The sequence below is a fragment of the Dama dama genome, chromosome 20, assembly GCF_033118175.1.
Source record: "Dama dama isolate Ldn47 chromosome 20, ASM3311817v1, whole genome shotgun sequence".
Lineage (NCBI taxonomy): Eukaryota > Metazoa > Chordata > Mammalia > Artiodactyla > Cervidae > Dama > Dama dama.
The window spans coordinates 50,656,205-50,673,227 of record NC_083700.1 but is presented as its reverse complement, the minus strand read 5'-3'; the positions used below and the strand labels follow the sequence as shown (position 1 = coordinate 50,673,227).

Sequence of the window (17,023 nt, the reverse complement as noted above, 5' to 3'; positions counted from 1 at the left end):
ATATCAATTTTATAATTTAAAAATATACTTTTTAATGCAGAAAAAAGTTAATTTGGACTACAGTGCACAGAGCAAGTTGGAATGGGGTAAGTCCGAAGCAGGGAAACCAGTTACAAGGCTATTGCAGGGGACAATGTGCTAAACCACAGAAGTAGCTGTGGGGATGGGGAAAAAGAGAAGTCAGGAGTACCAACACTGTAGAGCTGTGTGGGTGGTGGTACCTGTACCGAAAAAGGGACCATGAGTGAAAATCAACCTCAGTAAGGAGGGCAGGAGAGGTAGAGAGACAAGGAGAGCAATTTTGTCCTTGTGGACACCAAGGTACCATACCCATCAGATATCCAAGTGGAGCTGCCCAGCTGGTGACCTGAATATACAGGCCTGATGTTTAGGGAAAGACAGAGAGGAAGGAGGTATGATGGTGAGAAATAGCAGCATGTAAATCATTAAAGCCATGGGGACAGATGACATCTATCTATCCACAGCGAGGGTACAACACAGGTGAAAAAGAGAGGGTCCAGGGTGGACACCAGCCTTAAAATCAGGGAGAAAAAGAACTCATGAAGGTGTCAGAGAAGGAACAGCTAGAGGATTAAGAAGAAAATCAAGAGGTCACGATGCCTTAGAGGAAAAACAGTTTGGAAGAGGAGATGAATAATAGTGTCAAACAGTTCTGAGAGGTCAAGGAAGATGAAGACTCAAAAGTGACCTTGACATGCCCACCAAGATCTCTGGGTTTCCAGGGAGGTACCACTCAGAATGATCCTAGATAGGAAGGGCAGGCTATGGAGCCTCCATCCTGCTTATGGCTGTATCTGAGCTGACGTTCACCCTTTGCTTTCTAGCCCCAGTAGTGCAGGACCCAAACCTTGTCACTACATTGGCTCTAATCCTGGCCTGTTACATTCTGAGTTTTATAAAATCTCAAATGAAATGGACTGCAAACCATGAGGAGAGCACACAGAACACACCTAGGCATCCTGGGAAAGGCACCAGTCCTGGTGCATCTGTAATTCTTTCTTTGATCCTGAGCAAGCCATAGTTCCTTAATGAGCCTCCGTTTTCCCATCAGTAACTTAAGAGGATCAGAAGGGATCATCTTTAAGGTGTCCTTCCAACCCTCATATTCATTCCATGATCCAATAAGCCACATGAAGAGGCAGACTCTTGCTTTGCTTTTCCTGAGCAGAGACCATTTGAAAATCTGACTTTCTGAAGTAAAAAGTTTGTTCAGAAATCACAGGCTGTGTGTTAATTAGCCATGGGTAAGAAAGTAGAAGCCCGCCAGAATGACTCCCTTACCCTGCATCCAAGGACCTACAGTCATGTAGATTTCAAACACAATGAAGAAAGGAGATCACACTGAATTGATGTCTGACTTCAGAGAAAGCCCTGCTCTTTAAGCCCTTCCTTCCCTTCGTGTCAGTGTCCAATGAGAGAGAGCATAAGAGGGGTGACTATGCCCAGCTTCAAATCCCTACTTATGAGTTGTGTTGCCTCAGGCAAATTATCTAGCCTTTCTGTATATTGCCTTTCTCAGCTGTAAAATAAGGATAATAAGTACTTCGTAAGATTGATATGATGATTAAATGAGTTAATATTTATAAAGCATGTAGAACAGCACCTGGTACTGTGTTAAGAAACATAACACACATGATTGTTAAATAATAATAACACATACATGCATGCATGCATAAACTAATTAACTCTCTCTGTTCTGTCATCCAGGATGTCAGCTTCACCCTCTAAACATAGTCAAGCACTTCTAACCCACCCTGTCATACTAGCAAAATGGTTAAGAAACTCTACCTTGAATCTTTACACTATAACATGTAGGGGAAGAGAAACACATCTTCTAACAGCTATTACAGAACAAAAATAAAGCTTTTATTTATTTTAAAGTGTGCTTATAACTGGGGGACTGTGGTCAATAAGGACCTACCCCTTCAGCAGGGATTAGGTCAGTCCCACTCAAACCTACAGCTCAGGATTAAAGCAGTGGAGAGGTTCCCAGAGGAAGATCAGATGATTTGATTTGATTTGATATGATCTTATTAAGGGATGGAAGATGTTTTGTACAAGTCTCTACTAGATGACAAGTATCATGCTATACTATGGGAATATAATCCTCGAAGTTACAATTCCTGCCCCCCAGGAATTCACAGCTTATAGGAGGAGACAGACAGTTATAACACAGCACAAGAAAAGAAACACAAACATGAGAGTATAGAGGAGGGCGACCTTAGTCAGCCAGGCAAGAGACAAAGACACATTAAAGAGAGCAGGGTAGGTGATTGTCAAGGAGCTTCCTAAAAGAGGTGAATTCTGAAGGACAAGCAGAACTTCATCAAGTGAAGACGGGGAGAAGGAATTTCTAAGCACTGAGAACAGCATGATCAAAGGCATAGTAAAAGCAATTAGTTCAGAATGACTGGTACATAAAGCATGTGTATGGATGGGGAGAGCAAGCTGTTGGGGAAGAGTGGTGAAATGTGAGGATGGAGAGGCCAGCAGACCCCACATCAGGTCAGATTTATGCTGAGAGCTATGTGGCAGTGGCAGGAACTCAACAGTTGAAAATCTAGAATGAGGGTAAAGTAAAAGATGAGGCAGAAGAAAAGGAACCAGGAAAATGTGTTACCAAAGAAGTTAAAGGACTCAGGTAAAATAGAAGAGAAAAACATTTTTAAAAGAAAATGACAGAAAGTGGTAGTTGCTGCAAAGAGATTAGGCTGGATAAAGTTTGGGAAGACTTGTGATGAGTAATTGATGTTGACCTTAACCTCTGACAGAGCAGCTTCAGTGATGGTAGAAGGACTAGGATTGCCTGGAAGTTAGGGAATGGGAGTTAAAAGTTGAAAGAATGACAGTACACTACTCTTTCAACAATGTTTATATTTTGCAGTAAATCCACACTCAGGAACTTCCCTTCAGAAATTTATACTAAAGAAAAGAATGGGAATATGTGAGAAGACTTATTTGCAAAGGTTGTACTGTAATGTTAATTGTAGCAAATAATGGAAAATAACCCTATGATTATGGTTTAAAAGGGCTAAATTACAATGCATCCATACAATGAAAATTTTCATACAGTAATTAAAAAATAACATAGAATACTCATTGACAGAAGTGTCAACTTACAAAATAGAATACCCAGAATGCTTTCAATGTTGACATAAATGACTATTATAAGTGCATAGAAATAATACTGGGAGGATACAAACCCAAATGTTAACACTGGTGATTACTTTCCAGAAGTGTGATTATGGATGTTTGAAATATGTTCCATTATTTGTACTTTCCAATTTTTCTACTACTTTATTACTTTTATAATGAAAAAAAAAAGCTTGCCCATAGTGAAAGGAGAAATAAATTAACTTCAAAGCAAATATGCTTAGGCTTCTCTAGTTTGGAGAATATTTGAGCTCATTTACAGTTGAAAGAAAAAGAAGAGGCAAGACTGAAGCTAGGGGAGACGGAGAAGGAGACAGACCCTGAAAGATAAGGGGGTACGCAGGGACAAGGGCCCAAAGGACATGAGGTGAGGAGGACAGGACCCAAAGGCGATGGAAGAGAGAAGTGATCACGGAGGCACGATCACCTGCCACTTGGTGTGAGGAGAGCAGGGAGAAGATTAAGGGGACAGAGGGGAGGGAAAGAGGTTTGCTTACAACAGCTGCTGTGCGGAATTAGGAAATCAATTAACAATAAATGAAGGGATTGTAAAGAGGCTCCAAGGGAGGGCCCAGCTGCCACAGAGGAGCAGGAATTGACCCCACTGTCAGTTAATTTATTAGCTACAGCTAAAGAGAAATATTGTGGCCTGGATCTATCCAATGCATGTCCAAATGATATCCAGAAGACCTGACCCAGACTAAGTACACCCACTAAGGACTAATGCATTGGCTAATATAAGCCTCATCTCTTCTAGTTTGGTCTCATGCAGTCGTACATATTCACTGTAATCATTATCAAAAAATAAAACAAAATAAAGGAAATGAGTAAAGCTAGTAAAATGAAAAAGTTTAAGGAAAAGACACTTTATCAGCCAAAATGATGAAATGTTAAAAGATCACTAACACATTGAACCAAAAAACACAGCCAGCTGTTTCCAGGACTGCTGGTGCTTGTTCAGTTTCTCAGTGAGTGACTGCAAAACTTGTCCTAGTGTCTGATTATTTATAGTCTCCGGCAGGTAGATGATTACAAGATATCCCTGTCTCATATGGTATCAGACTTTCCTATCTGACTAGTATAATCATTACTATTCACCTTGAAGGGGAAGTATCAGCAAATTCAAGATTGTTAGAAACCAAGCAGAATCCTCATATTATATAGCTTGTGTTTTTTGGACTCACTCCTTGAACTGAAGGAAAGGATTTACTTAACATGTTAAGCATCTACTGTGTATATTCTTCATTAGGCTCTTTACGTTTACTATTCTCATTTAACCCTCAAAACAGCTCTGCAAGGTAGATACAATTTTCTTCAATTTATAGATCATAAAAGAAGCTCAGGGATGGTTAAAGTGGTAAAAATGATAGCACCTACCTCATAAGACTGTTTTGAGTATTAAGTAAGATACTACATGTAAAACATTTAACACAGAGCAGTACTCTTGCCTGGAGAATCCCATGGACAGAGGAGCCTGGTGGGCTACAGTCCATGGGGTCGCTAAGAGTCGGACATGACTAAGCGACTTCACTTTCACTTTTCACTTTCATGCATTGGAGAAGAAAATGGCAACCCACTCCAGTATTCTTGCCTGGAGAATCCCAAGGAAGGGGGATACTGGTGGGCTGCCGTCTATGGGGTCGCACAAAGCTGGACACGACTGACGTGACTTAGCAGCAGCAGCACTTAGTACTCTCTTCATAAACATTAACCACAATAATGACTGTTAGCCATAATAATATTCCAGCATTTGTGCTATTGTTTGGTAAAACAAGGTAGGTCTTCTTCTCATCATCCTCATTTCACAACAAATGAAACTGGTTTAACTGAGGTTCCAGCAAGCTCTCTATAGTCAATAATCGAACTATCACTTTCACAAGACTCTGCTGAGACACCATGCTTCAGTACTAAATAAGTTCATCATGTCTTCATTTTGTTCCCAGTTAAATAACTTTACAATCCCTTGAGCACACACCTGTGAGGGTGAGGAAACCCCAAGAAGCAGTCTGGGCTTCAGCCAGAAAAAGTCTGGCATCAGAAAAGCACTACACATGAGGAAAAGAAAGTCTTTTCAACAAAAAGTGCCCAAACTGGATATGAACGTACAAAAGATTGAAGTTGGACTCTTACATCACACACACAAAAATTAACTCAAAATGGGTTAAAGACTTAAAAGCGAGACCTTAAAAAAAAACCCATAAAACTCATAGAAGAAAACATAGGGAAAAGTTTCATGACATTGGATTTGCCAATGGCTTCTTGGATATGACACCAAAAGCACAGACAACAACAACAACAACAAAAACATAAATTGGATTTCTTCAAAATTAAAAAAATAGTGCAAAGAACACTATCAATAGAAAGAAAAAGCAATTACAGAATGGGCCAAAATACTTGCAAATCATGTATCTGATAAGGGACTGATATTAAGAATATATAAAAACTCATACAATGCAAAAACAAATATAACCCAATTAAAAAGTGTACAAAGGACATGAATAGACATTTCTCCAAAGAACATACACTAATAGCCAACAGACACATGAAAAGGTGCTCAATACCACTAGAGAAATACAAATCAAAACCACAGTGAGATTCCAGTTCACACCCATTAGGATGGAGATTATTATTTTTTTAAAAGGTAAAAAAACAAGTGTTGGCAAATTTGGAACCCTTATGCACTGCTAGTGGGAATGTAAAATGATGTAGCTGCTGTCAAAAACAGTGTGTGGTCCATAAGAAATTAACCACAGAATTAGCATATGATTGAGCAACACTCTTTTTGGATATATATCCAAGGAACTGAAATCAGGAATTCGAACAGATATTTCTAAACCAATGTTCATAACAATATTATTCACAATAGCCAAAAGATGGAAATAACTCGAATGTCCTTTGATGAATGAATAAATAAAATGCACATATTTACCAAGGGTTTTTGTTCAGCCTTAAAATAATGAAATTCTGATACATAATACAACATGGATGAATCTTAAAAACATAGCCAGAAATAAATAAGCCAGAAACAAAAAGACAAATATTCCATGATTTCACTTGTATGAGATAACTGTGTTCAGTCACTCAGTCATGACCCCATGGGTTATAGCCCACCAGGCTTCTCCCTCCATGGGATTCTCCAGGCAAGGATATTGGAGTGGGTTGCCATTTCCTTCTCCAATGAGGTAACTAAAGTAGTTAAATTCACAGAGACAGAAAGTAGTCTAGTGGCTATTTGTATCTGGGGGAGAGAAGAATGGGGGGTTATTACTGAATAGATACAGAGTTTCAGTTTGGGATGATGAAAAAGTTCTGATGTTGGAAAGTCAGATGGATGCACAATAATGTGAATGTACTTAACGCTGCTGAAACGTGTACTTAAAAATGGTTAAATGGTATATTTTATGTTATATATATTTTATCACAATAGAAGAGTCTATTTAAAAAGGCTGAACATACAAAAAAAGATGGGAAACTACAGTTAAATGTTCACAGTGGTTACCTTTAGGGCTTGGTTTACAGGTTCTTTTTTTTCTTTACACTATTATTTTCCACATTATTAACTTCTGAAATGAGAAAAAAAGTGGCTTTTTTAAAACTGATGTACCTCCTGATGAAAAATATTTCCATCAAGCACCAATTTTTAAAATGTCAATAATGATTTTTTTGCAGAGCAAATATGGAATTTACTTAAGCATTATGCAAAAATAGCTAAAAGTAGTCTGAATAGCAGAGAAGCAATTTTGATATTTTTTTGGTGGAGTCTAAAGTGGAATACCTTTTTTCTTTCAGATGATTATTTACTGTGTCAGCAATAAACTTTAAATTATCAATATATACTGAAGATAAGATCCAGCTTCTTAATCAATTCAACAAACATTAGTTGAAGACTCAGGATGTATTGGACCTGAGCCAAGCTGCTCAAAAAACACTTGCCCTTTGAGTCTAAATTATAAGGGGTGATCTTGATTGACTGAAAGTTTTTTCACCCTTTGCTATCACCACTTCTATCCCTGGGGGTAACCATGGTTAATAATTTGGAGTATATGCCTAAAAACCTTTTTCAGTGCACACCATATATTCTTTTTGACAAATATAGTTTTAAAAATTACTTTCTAAATTCCACACTAGCATCTTTCTATGTTAGCACAGGAAGAACTACCTTTTGTTTGAAGTTACAAAATTGTTTGAAGTTATAAAGTAGTTCAAAGTAAAGGTACTCCATTATTTATTTATTTATTTAGCCATTTTCTCACTGATGTATATTTAAACTGCCTACCATGTTTTTTTGCACAACTACAAAAATGACACAACAAAAACCCTTGAATATTTATCCTTGTAAGCTCCTGCAACTATTTCTGAAGCATAAATACCTAAAAGTGAAATTACTAGATCATGTCATACACTTTGAATTTATGCTACTTAACTGTATTTTATAATCCATGTGTGCTACCTTAAATCTTTCCTGGAACAATGTGTTTATGTGTTTATACACAGAGTGGGGATTTTACTTTCAAAAGACACAAAACTGAAAGAGGGAACTTTGTCTTTTTAGGAAGCCCACAGAACTGGAAGTGGGTCAGGAATATTTGGTGGAGGCAGGGTAGACTAAGGGATTTTATTCTTTGTGTTGCTCAACTCCTTTTAACCTTTTTTCTTATCTAGACAATAGAAAACTATTTTGGACAACTGCCTACAGCTTGTACGAACAAATAAAAAGACATTCTTACTGGTGAAGCTGCCCACCAACAAAATGGAGATCCCCTAGAAGCTTCCCATTATAGGAACTGTCCAAGCTGAGGTGAAATAGCCCATAAGAGAGGCCACACATTGTGCTGGTTAAAAACACAGACCCAGGAGTCAGGATGTCTAGATTTGAGTCCTAGTTCTGATACTTAGCTGAAAGACATTGGGCACATTACTTAATCCTTTTATGCCCCAGTTTCTTCATCAGTAAAACAGGAATAATAACAGTACCCTCCTGATAGAGTTGTTATGCATCATTTGTTTTCTCCATGTTTAAAAATATCTTTCAAAAGAAAGGAGGAGGAAATTCACTTCCTAAGATTATATACCTTGTATCAGTTTTTTAAAAATCCCCATAGAAGTTAAATCACCCAAGATGGGGGTGGGAGAGAAAAGGTCTTGAGGGTAAGGCACTGATGAAGAATTCTGGCTCCCAATCCCTCAGAAGTGGGTGAATTCCAGAGTTGTTTGGGGAGCAACATCATAACAAGGAAACCAGCAAAACACAGGACTTGGAGAGACCATCGTGAGAGAATATGCAAAGTAATTTTAGGAAATTCTCTGGAGGGAAACAGCAAGTTAAGCATCATATCTCATCACGGTGAAGTGGAAAGAAAACTGGATGGCAGTCAGAGAATGGGGTTTTGGTTCTAAATCTAACACTTGTGCCACCTTGGTCAACTGACTTCACCTGTCTGAGCCTTATTTTCTTAAAACAAAATTACTCTGTACCTTACTCTCTTCTGCTGTCAAAATCTTTGATTCTGGCAATCATTAACCAAATTTAGGAGACATTTGATAGTCACGGCCCTCACACTAAGGTAAATGAAATGCTGTAGTATATAATCCTTTCATTAAGGAGGTCAGACAAGGAAATCCTGGAAGGCTGAGATGTGGAATTGGGTGCTCACTGAGGGATGTTCTCTAGGGAATAATATGGCTTAGTTGCCTCTTTCAAAGTCACAGAACCATAGACTGCCAAAACTGGAATGTATCCAGTCTCATCTTCTCATTCTGCAGATAACAGGAGGCTCAGAAAAGTTCAGTGACCTGGCCAAGGTCATTTAGCAATATGGCAGAGCCAAGACTAGACCTCAACCCTCTTAACAGGTCAGAGTTTTTCCCACTATCCCTGCTGTCTGTAAATGTGAGGCCACAAGGGCCTAGCACATAGTAAGTATTCACTTAGATATGATTTTTAATTGAACAGTATGTTGCACATAAGCAGGGCTGGGGCTAAGGTAAGGCAAAGGAGGTACTACTGCCAGGTGCCAATTCAAAGGGGGACACAAAAAACTCAGCATTCAAAACATAATATTTTAATGCACTATCTAAAAAATTAAAAATCCATGAACAAAACACACAATATCAAAATTCTAAAGAAAGACAGAATTGGACTCTGCACTTGTGCAAACCTGCCTCACCCATCTCATCCAACTGGAACTCTGGTTATAATAAAATTTTGTTTACAAAAGAAGGTGACTAGCCACAGCTATAGTTTGCACATTTGTTTATAATACTGCATTAAAACATTATCTTGATTTCTGATCTTTTTGATGTCCCCTTAAATTTTGCACTTATGGGGAATGCCTTACTCTTTACACCCTAGTGTTGCCCCTGGGCAAGACAAGGAATATCCCTATCCTCAGGTCCAGGGCATACTATACCTAAAAACCCCAGGTTTCCTGGCCTGGGGTGGAAGGCTCCCGCAAGGGAATCTGGGAGAGGGATGGGTTTTGAGGATACACGAATTTCCTCAGATTATAGTCAAGATGTTGTGTTCACAAACCTTTCCCTGGGGAAAAGATTTTTTTTTTTCCATTTAATTGGTTTATTTGTTGTTAATAAATTGGCAACACGTGAAGAAGTGAGGGTGTGCTCCCAGGCAGGCTCCTGTGTGCAGCGAGTCTCAGGTCAGAGACACTGCCTTGAGGCGGGAGCAGGACACAACCTGGCACTGCCAACCTGTGCCACAGGGATGGAAGGAAAAGCCCCCCCCACACACACACTTCTGGGGGAACCTCCTTGGGATGAACACAATGGAAACACAGCAAACAGGCCTTAGTTTTCATAGTCTTCATAGTCATAAAAGGACCCCCAAAAGATTAAGAAACCCTGCCACAGAGGGAGGAAGTCTGCTTCTGATATACTTCCACCCTACTCTCCTCATTTTCCTGACTCCTTTCTCCTTCATTATTCCTCCTGCATTAAATGCAGCCCTTTGAGAAAAAAACTTTCTCACCGAAGTGCAAATGACTTGGTAAGACACAAATCCCTGTTTATTCATTTCACTCAAAAGCCGAATAGCACTGAAACATGTATATTATCATATGTGAAATAGATCGCCAGTCCAGGTTCGATGCATGAGACAGGGCACTCAGGGCTGGTGCACCGGGATGACCCTGAGGGATGGGATGGGAAGGGAGATGGGAGGGGGCTTCAGGATGGGGAACACATGTAGACCCATGGCTGATTCATGTCAATGTATGGCAAAAACCACTACAATATTGTAAAGTAATTAGCCTCCAATTTAAAAAAAAGGCCGTCGGCCAATGTTAAGAGTCTCTTAAGGTAGCAATTTAAATAATAGGAACAAGCGTTTGGCGGCTTCTCCCTGGCCTTCCACCTCAAATCCCTTCCATTATAACGCGTCCTCAGAGGCTTCCTAACCCTTCCCTGGTGTATCTCAACACTTCCAAATAGCCACAACCAACACCATCTCACAAGGTGACAAGTCGTGGAGAGTAAGTAAAAGACAACACCTGACTGAAAAAGAAACATTCTCGCAGAAGGAGGCAAGTTGGCACACCAGTTACCTCTCTTCCCTGGGCTTTGCCTTCACAGGCCTTAGAACCGCTCAGGCCCCAAGCACGCAGGACCGGAAGCGCAGGGGCGGGGCCCGCGCAGGGGCTCACGGGAATGGGCGGGGCCTCGACACCCCTACGGCTGCCGTGGCCCTGATTGAAAGTTGATTAATGGTTCCTTGCTTCTGGCTACCAATGTTACTGCAATCGAACTGGCAAATATTTACCTTGGAATCCGAGTGACTGAAAATATTTGGTTGGAGCCAGATGCGTCGCGTGTCTGTCCCAGAACTATTAGCTAAAGGAGTGATTTAGGAAAATAAAATGGTGGGTGGGGTGCCTGCCTGACGGAGATGTTTACTTTCCTCTGGCTCCTGCAGATCAAGTGGAGCTTCTGAAAATCCCAGAGGGAATGTGAACAGCTGTGAGGCAGGCCAGACTGGGAGAGAGAGAGCGTCAGTTTTGGTTTGGGGCGGATAGTTTTACAAAAATCAAAGATGTGGAAATTGCATCTTCGTTAGTCGCTCAGTCGCGTCCGACTCTTCGCGACCGCATGGACTATAGCCCACCAGGCTCCTCTCTTAGTAATGCTCTCAAAACAATTGACCCTGGAGGAATAAATTGTGAAGTGGTTTTGTTATATTTTTACGTCTAGAGCTCACCTAAAGTAAGAGCACGGTACTAGGGCTTGGGAACCAACAACTCCTATTAGAAATGCTGTTTTCTGAGCGGCTTGTCTGTCCTGAGGTGTGCGTGAGACAATATATGCTCAACTTTGAACAAGATGCTGACAACATGCCTGGCACTGTAGTCAACTCCATTGGCCCATTGTTTAGCAATTCTCACAACCAGTACACACCTGGGATGAGTTATTATTAGTTAGCTGTATTTCGTAGACGAGAATAAGCTACAGAAACACTGAATGACTTCCCCAAGATTTCAAGACTCATGAGTGGCAGAACTGGGGTTGAAACTTAGTCTGACTAGGTTCTTTGCCTCCCCTTGAGAGCGTCAGTGATTTCGAGGTGCATCTACTGGTCTGTAATTCTACAGTTGAAGGGAATGAGACTCCTGCTGCTGATTAGGAGGCTTTGTGTCTGTAGCCAAAGATAACTTCTTTCACTGATCCCTATTGCTATCATATGTGGCGCTGGAAGATGCTGCTTGTGAGGAAAGTAAAACTTAAACGTAACTAAAATAAGCCTCTAGTAAAGAATTCAAAAAAAGGAGTCAATATTTGATTTCTTTTTCAAATGTAAAGAGAATAAAGGGTATGTGGGGGTTTGGACTCAAGTAACAGTCTTCACTTCTCAAGGTAAGAAACAAAGCCTCAGAGGAGGCAAATTGAATACCTGGGATCGATTACATATTGGACCCACTTTCTCCAACCACCCTTAACATAATCTTAAACTAGAATATGTGTCTAAAAACATGACTTTTTAAAAGAGTTTATATTCAATCAAATAGTTACTTTGAGGAGAACTGATTTTTAGATCAACTGTTTTAAATTGAACTAATTATTTTTCTAGATCTGATTCTGTTAACAGAAACTATGTGATATCAAATTAAAGTTATCAAAATATAATTTCTGGATTCCCAGTCTCTTAGCCTAAAAACCTTCAAATTTGGCTCCCCTAGTGTCTTGCCTGGAGAATCCCAGGGACGGGGGAGCCTGGTGGGCTGCCCTTTATGGGGTCGCACAGAGTCGGACACAACTGAAGCAACTTAGCAGCAGCAGCAGTGTCTTTCCTGGAGAATCCCAGGGACGGGGGAGCCTGGTGGGCTGCCCTCTATGGGGTCGCGCGGAGTCGGACATGACTGAAGCGACTTAGCAGCAGCAGCAGCAGTGGCTCAGCAGTGAGGAATCTGCCCGCCACTGCAAGAGACGTGGGTTCAATCCCTATCCAGGAAGATCCCACATGCTCCAGGGCAACTAAACCCGTGAGCCACAACTACTGTGCCTGTGCTCTAAAGCCCGGGAGCCGCCATCACTGAGCCTCATATGCCGCAACTACTGAAGCCCACATGCCCTGGAGCCTGTGCTCCCCAGCAAAAGAAGCTGCCATAGTGAGAAGCCTGTGCACCCCAAGGAAGAGCAGCACCCGCTTGCCTCAACCAGGGAAAAGCCTGGGCAGCAACGAAGACCAAGCATAGCGAAATAAATATAAAATCATTAAAAACAAAAAACTTCAAATCATCCTAGCGCCTATCTCAGCTTTCTCAGCTACTCACATATGCCTCAAAACTTGCAGTGACTCTCCTCTGTGTTGTGATGACTACCCAGCTCTAGCCTACCATTCTAGGCACTCCTTAATCTGTCCCAGGCTAACTGGATGCTCAAGTATGAGAACCAGGATTTATTATTCAGTCTAGCAACTGCATCATCTAGTCAGCTACTAGCTCACCCTCCTTGGGAGCACAGAGCCATATTTGGATCATCTATTAGTATATACTTTCAGGGTCTCGGTAACATCTTTCTATCCTCTCCAATGCCACACACAAAAAGAAGGCATTAAAGAGCAGCAGATAATAAATGGGAATTAAATGTTAGCTTGTGTTAACTGCCAGCAAGTAGTATATACCTATTAAATGTAAGCTATTTTTTTTTTAATGTAAGCTATGTTTTAATGATGTAATAATATGTAATATGTATGTATGTAATATGTAATAATAATAGATGTCTATTGAATGAGTGGATGAATGAAATAAATTGCAAGCAAAAAAAAATCTATGCAAATATGCCAAGTTTTGTTAGGCTAAGTCTGGAGACATAAAGTAAAAGAACATATATATACTCCCTGGAAATATCCAGTAAACTGAGGCAATATTTGGGGTCAAAATTTCCAGTTGTGCATGTATAGACATGTTTAAGATATAAAAAGCCATAGGAACCTTAAAGTTTTGAATGGATGGATAGTCTACATCAGATTTTAATCTCAGCACCTTGAAGTTCTCCATTCTTTCTGTTGCAATAAATATCCTCACAAATTGAGTAGTTTTTTTAAAAAGTAAACTCTAAAATAGAGTTTTACTTCCAGGGGAAAAAAAAAAAAAAGACTTTATCAGTTTAACCAAAGGTGATATATAAATGAATTTCAAACTCCTCAGTGGTCAAATACCACAGTGAGCTACCTCAAGTATTTTAAAATATAAACGCCTACTGGTACAACATGTGCTGTTGAGGACAGAGCCATTACAAATGAGTGAAGGCAATAAGCTGCTGCTGCATGTTGTGGAATAAAACCTGCAACTACGGAAATAGACTGCCTCTCTCCAGGAAAAAAGATTTGCATGCAAGCACCTCAGCCCTAATCCTCACCTTGGCTAATGAGAGGGTACAACATCAAGACCAGGGATCCAGGGAATGAAGAAATGTTTCTAATACTATTTTTCTTTCCTTCCTTCCTTCCTTCTTTTGATCCAAAAGGAAAACAAAGTTATATAAAATTGAAACATTGTAAACACAACACTCAGTGAAGTCTCTCCAAATTCCATCCCACTTCACCCATTCCCAGGTATCATTGTTAACCTTTTGACCCACATTCCTTCAATTTTTTCCCTATCATATGCTAAAATTATTATTGTTACCATTGATTTTTATCAGAATGGAATCATTACTTTATATACCAATCAAAGACTTGCTTTGCTACATGTTGAATTCCTAGCATTACAATATATAGCCCAGGACTCTACTGATGGGTTTTTACTGATATTTCACAATTTTAAACAATGCTCTGGTAGACATCCTTGTACACATATCATTTTGCTTATGACACTGCTTTCAGACAGGGCAGATCCCATGTTGAAAAACTGCAGAGGAGGAACTTTAGTTCAATAGATTCTTTTATAGTGATAACACAGTCAGTCAATGGAGCACTTTCTAGGCAGATTAGATAAAACCCTTCTTGGGAACAGAAGGAATCATGCCACAGGTAAATTCAAGGGAACTTTGCAAGAGGCTCTCTGCCTTCCTCTCTCAGCAGCCATCACACAGACCAGGTTTATCTCTGGAAGTTGAGCCAGCTATCTTTGATACCTGAGTTTCCTTGGCAATGCCTAGATCTGGAGAACACCATCATGTGTGTGTAAAATACATAAAGGGCACACATTTGTGAATTAGGAGAATGTCAGGGAGGGGGACTCAAAAAATCTGACAAGGGTGCATTTGAAAGTCTTTTGTAATTAGGGGGAAAGAAAGTGGGTTTGATTGATAGCTTCAGGCTGTCTGGCAGCCGAACCCCAGGGCTTTGGTGCAGAGCTGTGAGCCTGCTGCCTTCTCTGAGAGTCTCCAGACTCCCTGCCATCCTAGCTGGGCCCGGTGCCTTTGACAAGTCTCCTCTAAGTGGAGGCTTTCCTTTGTCCCTAGTCAGTGGCCTCCAAGCTTGTCAAGTTCTGGTATAGAGCAAACAAGACTTGACTGCTTCCTACTCCATGGGGACTGAACTTCTTGTGAGTGTCTGTTGTGATTGCTGTGAAAAGACCACTCACCCAAACTATTTCTGACACACACACTCCATTTTTTTGTTTGTTTTTGGTTTGAGTAAGAAGACTTTCTCGTTATTTTGGTTAATGAGGATTTAAAAATACAGAACCACCCAATTTGAACTTGTCTTCCAACTCCCTCCAGCTCCCTCATTTTACAGATGAGCAAACTAAGGCCCCAAGTGTGAATGCCTAGCCTAAGGTTATACACCTTGAGAACAGTAGAGCTTTTAAATTCCTACAGATTTTAATTAGTCTGTCTTTAATTAGTATTACTGACTTGTTAATATCAAGGAACCATGAGAATTAGTAGAATATGCTTGTTAAAAAGGTCCTTGTCTTGAATGCCACAGAGAGATTTACCAACACAGAAATAACAGTTATAACAATAACTGTTATTTGTTGTATATCATTATTTGTTAGTAAAAGAATAATTATTATTAAAATGATAATATGTAAGGCATCATTCTAAATGCACTAGATCCTATTACTATCTGTTACGTTTTTCCCCTCTTTCTTGCTTTGCTTCCTCTTACTAAATTTGGCCATGCCACGTGGCATGTGGGAATCTTAGTTCCCTGACCAGGGATTGACCCTGTGGCCCTTGCACTGGAAGCACAGTCTTAACCACTGGATCACCCTGGAACTCCTTTGGTTTGCCTCCTCTTGAATTGATTTTTTTTTCTACTTCCATTTCCCTCTAATTGTTTGAATAATAATATAGCCACTGTTTATTATTTCAGGGATTCCACTAGCTGGTTGAGCATGTTGACTTAAAGTCTAAAGTAATTCTCCTGACCTATCTTGGTCCCCGCTGCGGCCATAGTGCGTCTGGAGCTGCAGGTCCACTCTGGTCTAGATGAGAGGGGATCTGCCGGGCCTGAGGCCAAGTTCCACCCTGGCTTCCTGGGATGTTGGTGGCTTTCGTACTGGACTGGCTGAGAGGGAAGGCAGAAGTCAATCAGGAGACCATCCAGCGGCTCCTGGAGGAGAATGACCAGCTGATCCACTGTATTGCAGAATATCAGAACAAAAGCCAGGCAAATGAGTACATCCAGTACCAGCATGTGTTACACAGAAATCTCATTTATTTGGCTACCATCGCAGATGCCAACCCAACCAGTGCTTCATAAGCTATGGAATAGTCTTCCAGTTGGCTGTTGTGAGGAGTAATTGAATGTGATCTATGTCCTATGAAATGGATTTTTGCCAACTCAACTGCTTAAAATGTGAATGGAACCTCTGTGGCTCTTTTAAAAATGTGAAAATGTGAAGAAAGCTACTAACTTAACCATATTCTCAGTATAAATATTTAATAATTAAGTGGATTCCCTCAATTAAATTGACTCCAAGTATCCTCCATCCTGAAATAAGTGTGTTTGGATAACAGAGATATAATGGGCATCTTCAAGTCAACCTTTTTAGTTTCAGCCTGAAGAGGAAACTGAGCAGGTATTGGGCGGTCAGCAGGAATTGGTGAGACTTTCCACTAAGACACTGCCAAATGGATGTGTGACTGTTTCTCCTTCCTACCAGTTTGTGGTTGTGGACCCCTGACTGCTCTTTTTTTTTTTTTTTTTAGTTGGAGGCTAATTACTTCACAACATTGCAGTTTTGTCATACATTGACATGAATCAGCCATGGAGTTACATGTATTCCCCATCCCGATCCCCCCTCCCTCCTCCCTCTCCACCCGATTCCTCTGGGTCTTTCCAGTGCACCAGGCCCGAGCACTTGTCTCATGCATCCCACCTGGGCTGGTGATCTGTTTCACCATAGATAATATACATGCTGTTCTCTCGAAACATCCCACCCTCGCC

General features: G+C 40.4%; 1 protein-coding gene across 1 annotated transcript; it reads left to right on the top strand.

Annotated features, from left to right (window-relative positions):
• Positions 1-16,114: 16,114 nt before the first annotated feature.
• Positions 16,115-16,336, top strand: LOC133040235 (SS18-like protein 2). The gene has a single exon (XM_061119984.1). The coding sequence runs from the start codon at positions 16,115-16,117 to the stop codon at positions 16,334-16,336; it is 222 nt and encodes a 73-aa protein (XP_060975967.1).
• The last annotated feature ends 687 nt before the right edge of the window (positions 16,337-17,023 follow it).

What these genes read in the sequence shown, in the direction of transcription:
- LOC133040235 (XM_061119984.1), top strand. Translation starts at nt 16,115, where the DNA reads ATGTTGGTGGCTTTCGTACTGGACTGGCTGAGAGGGAAGGCAGAAGTC.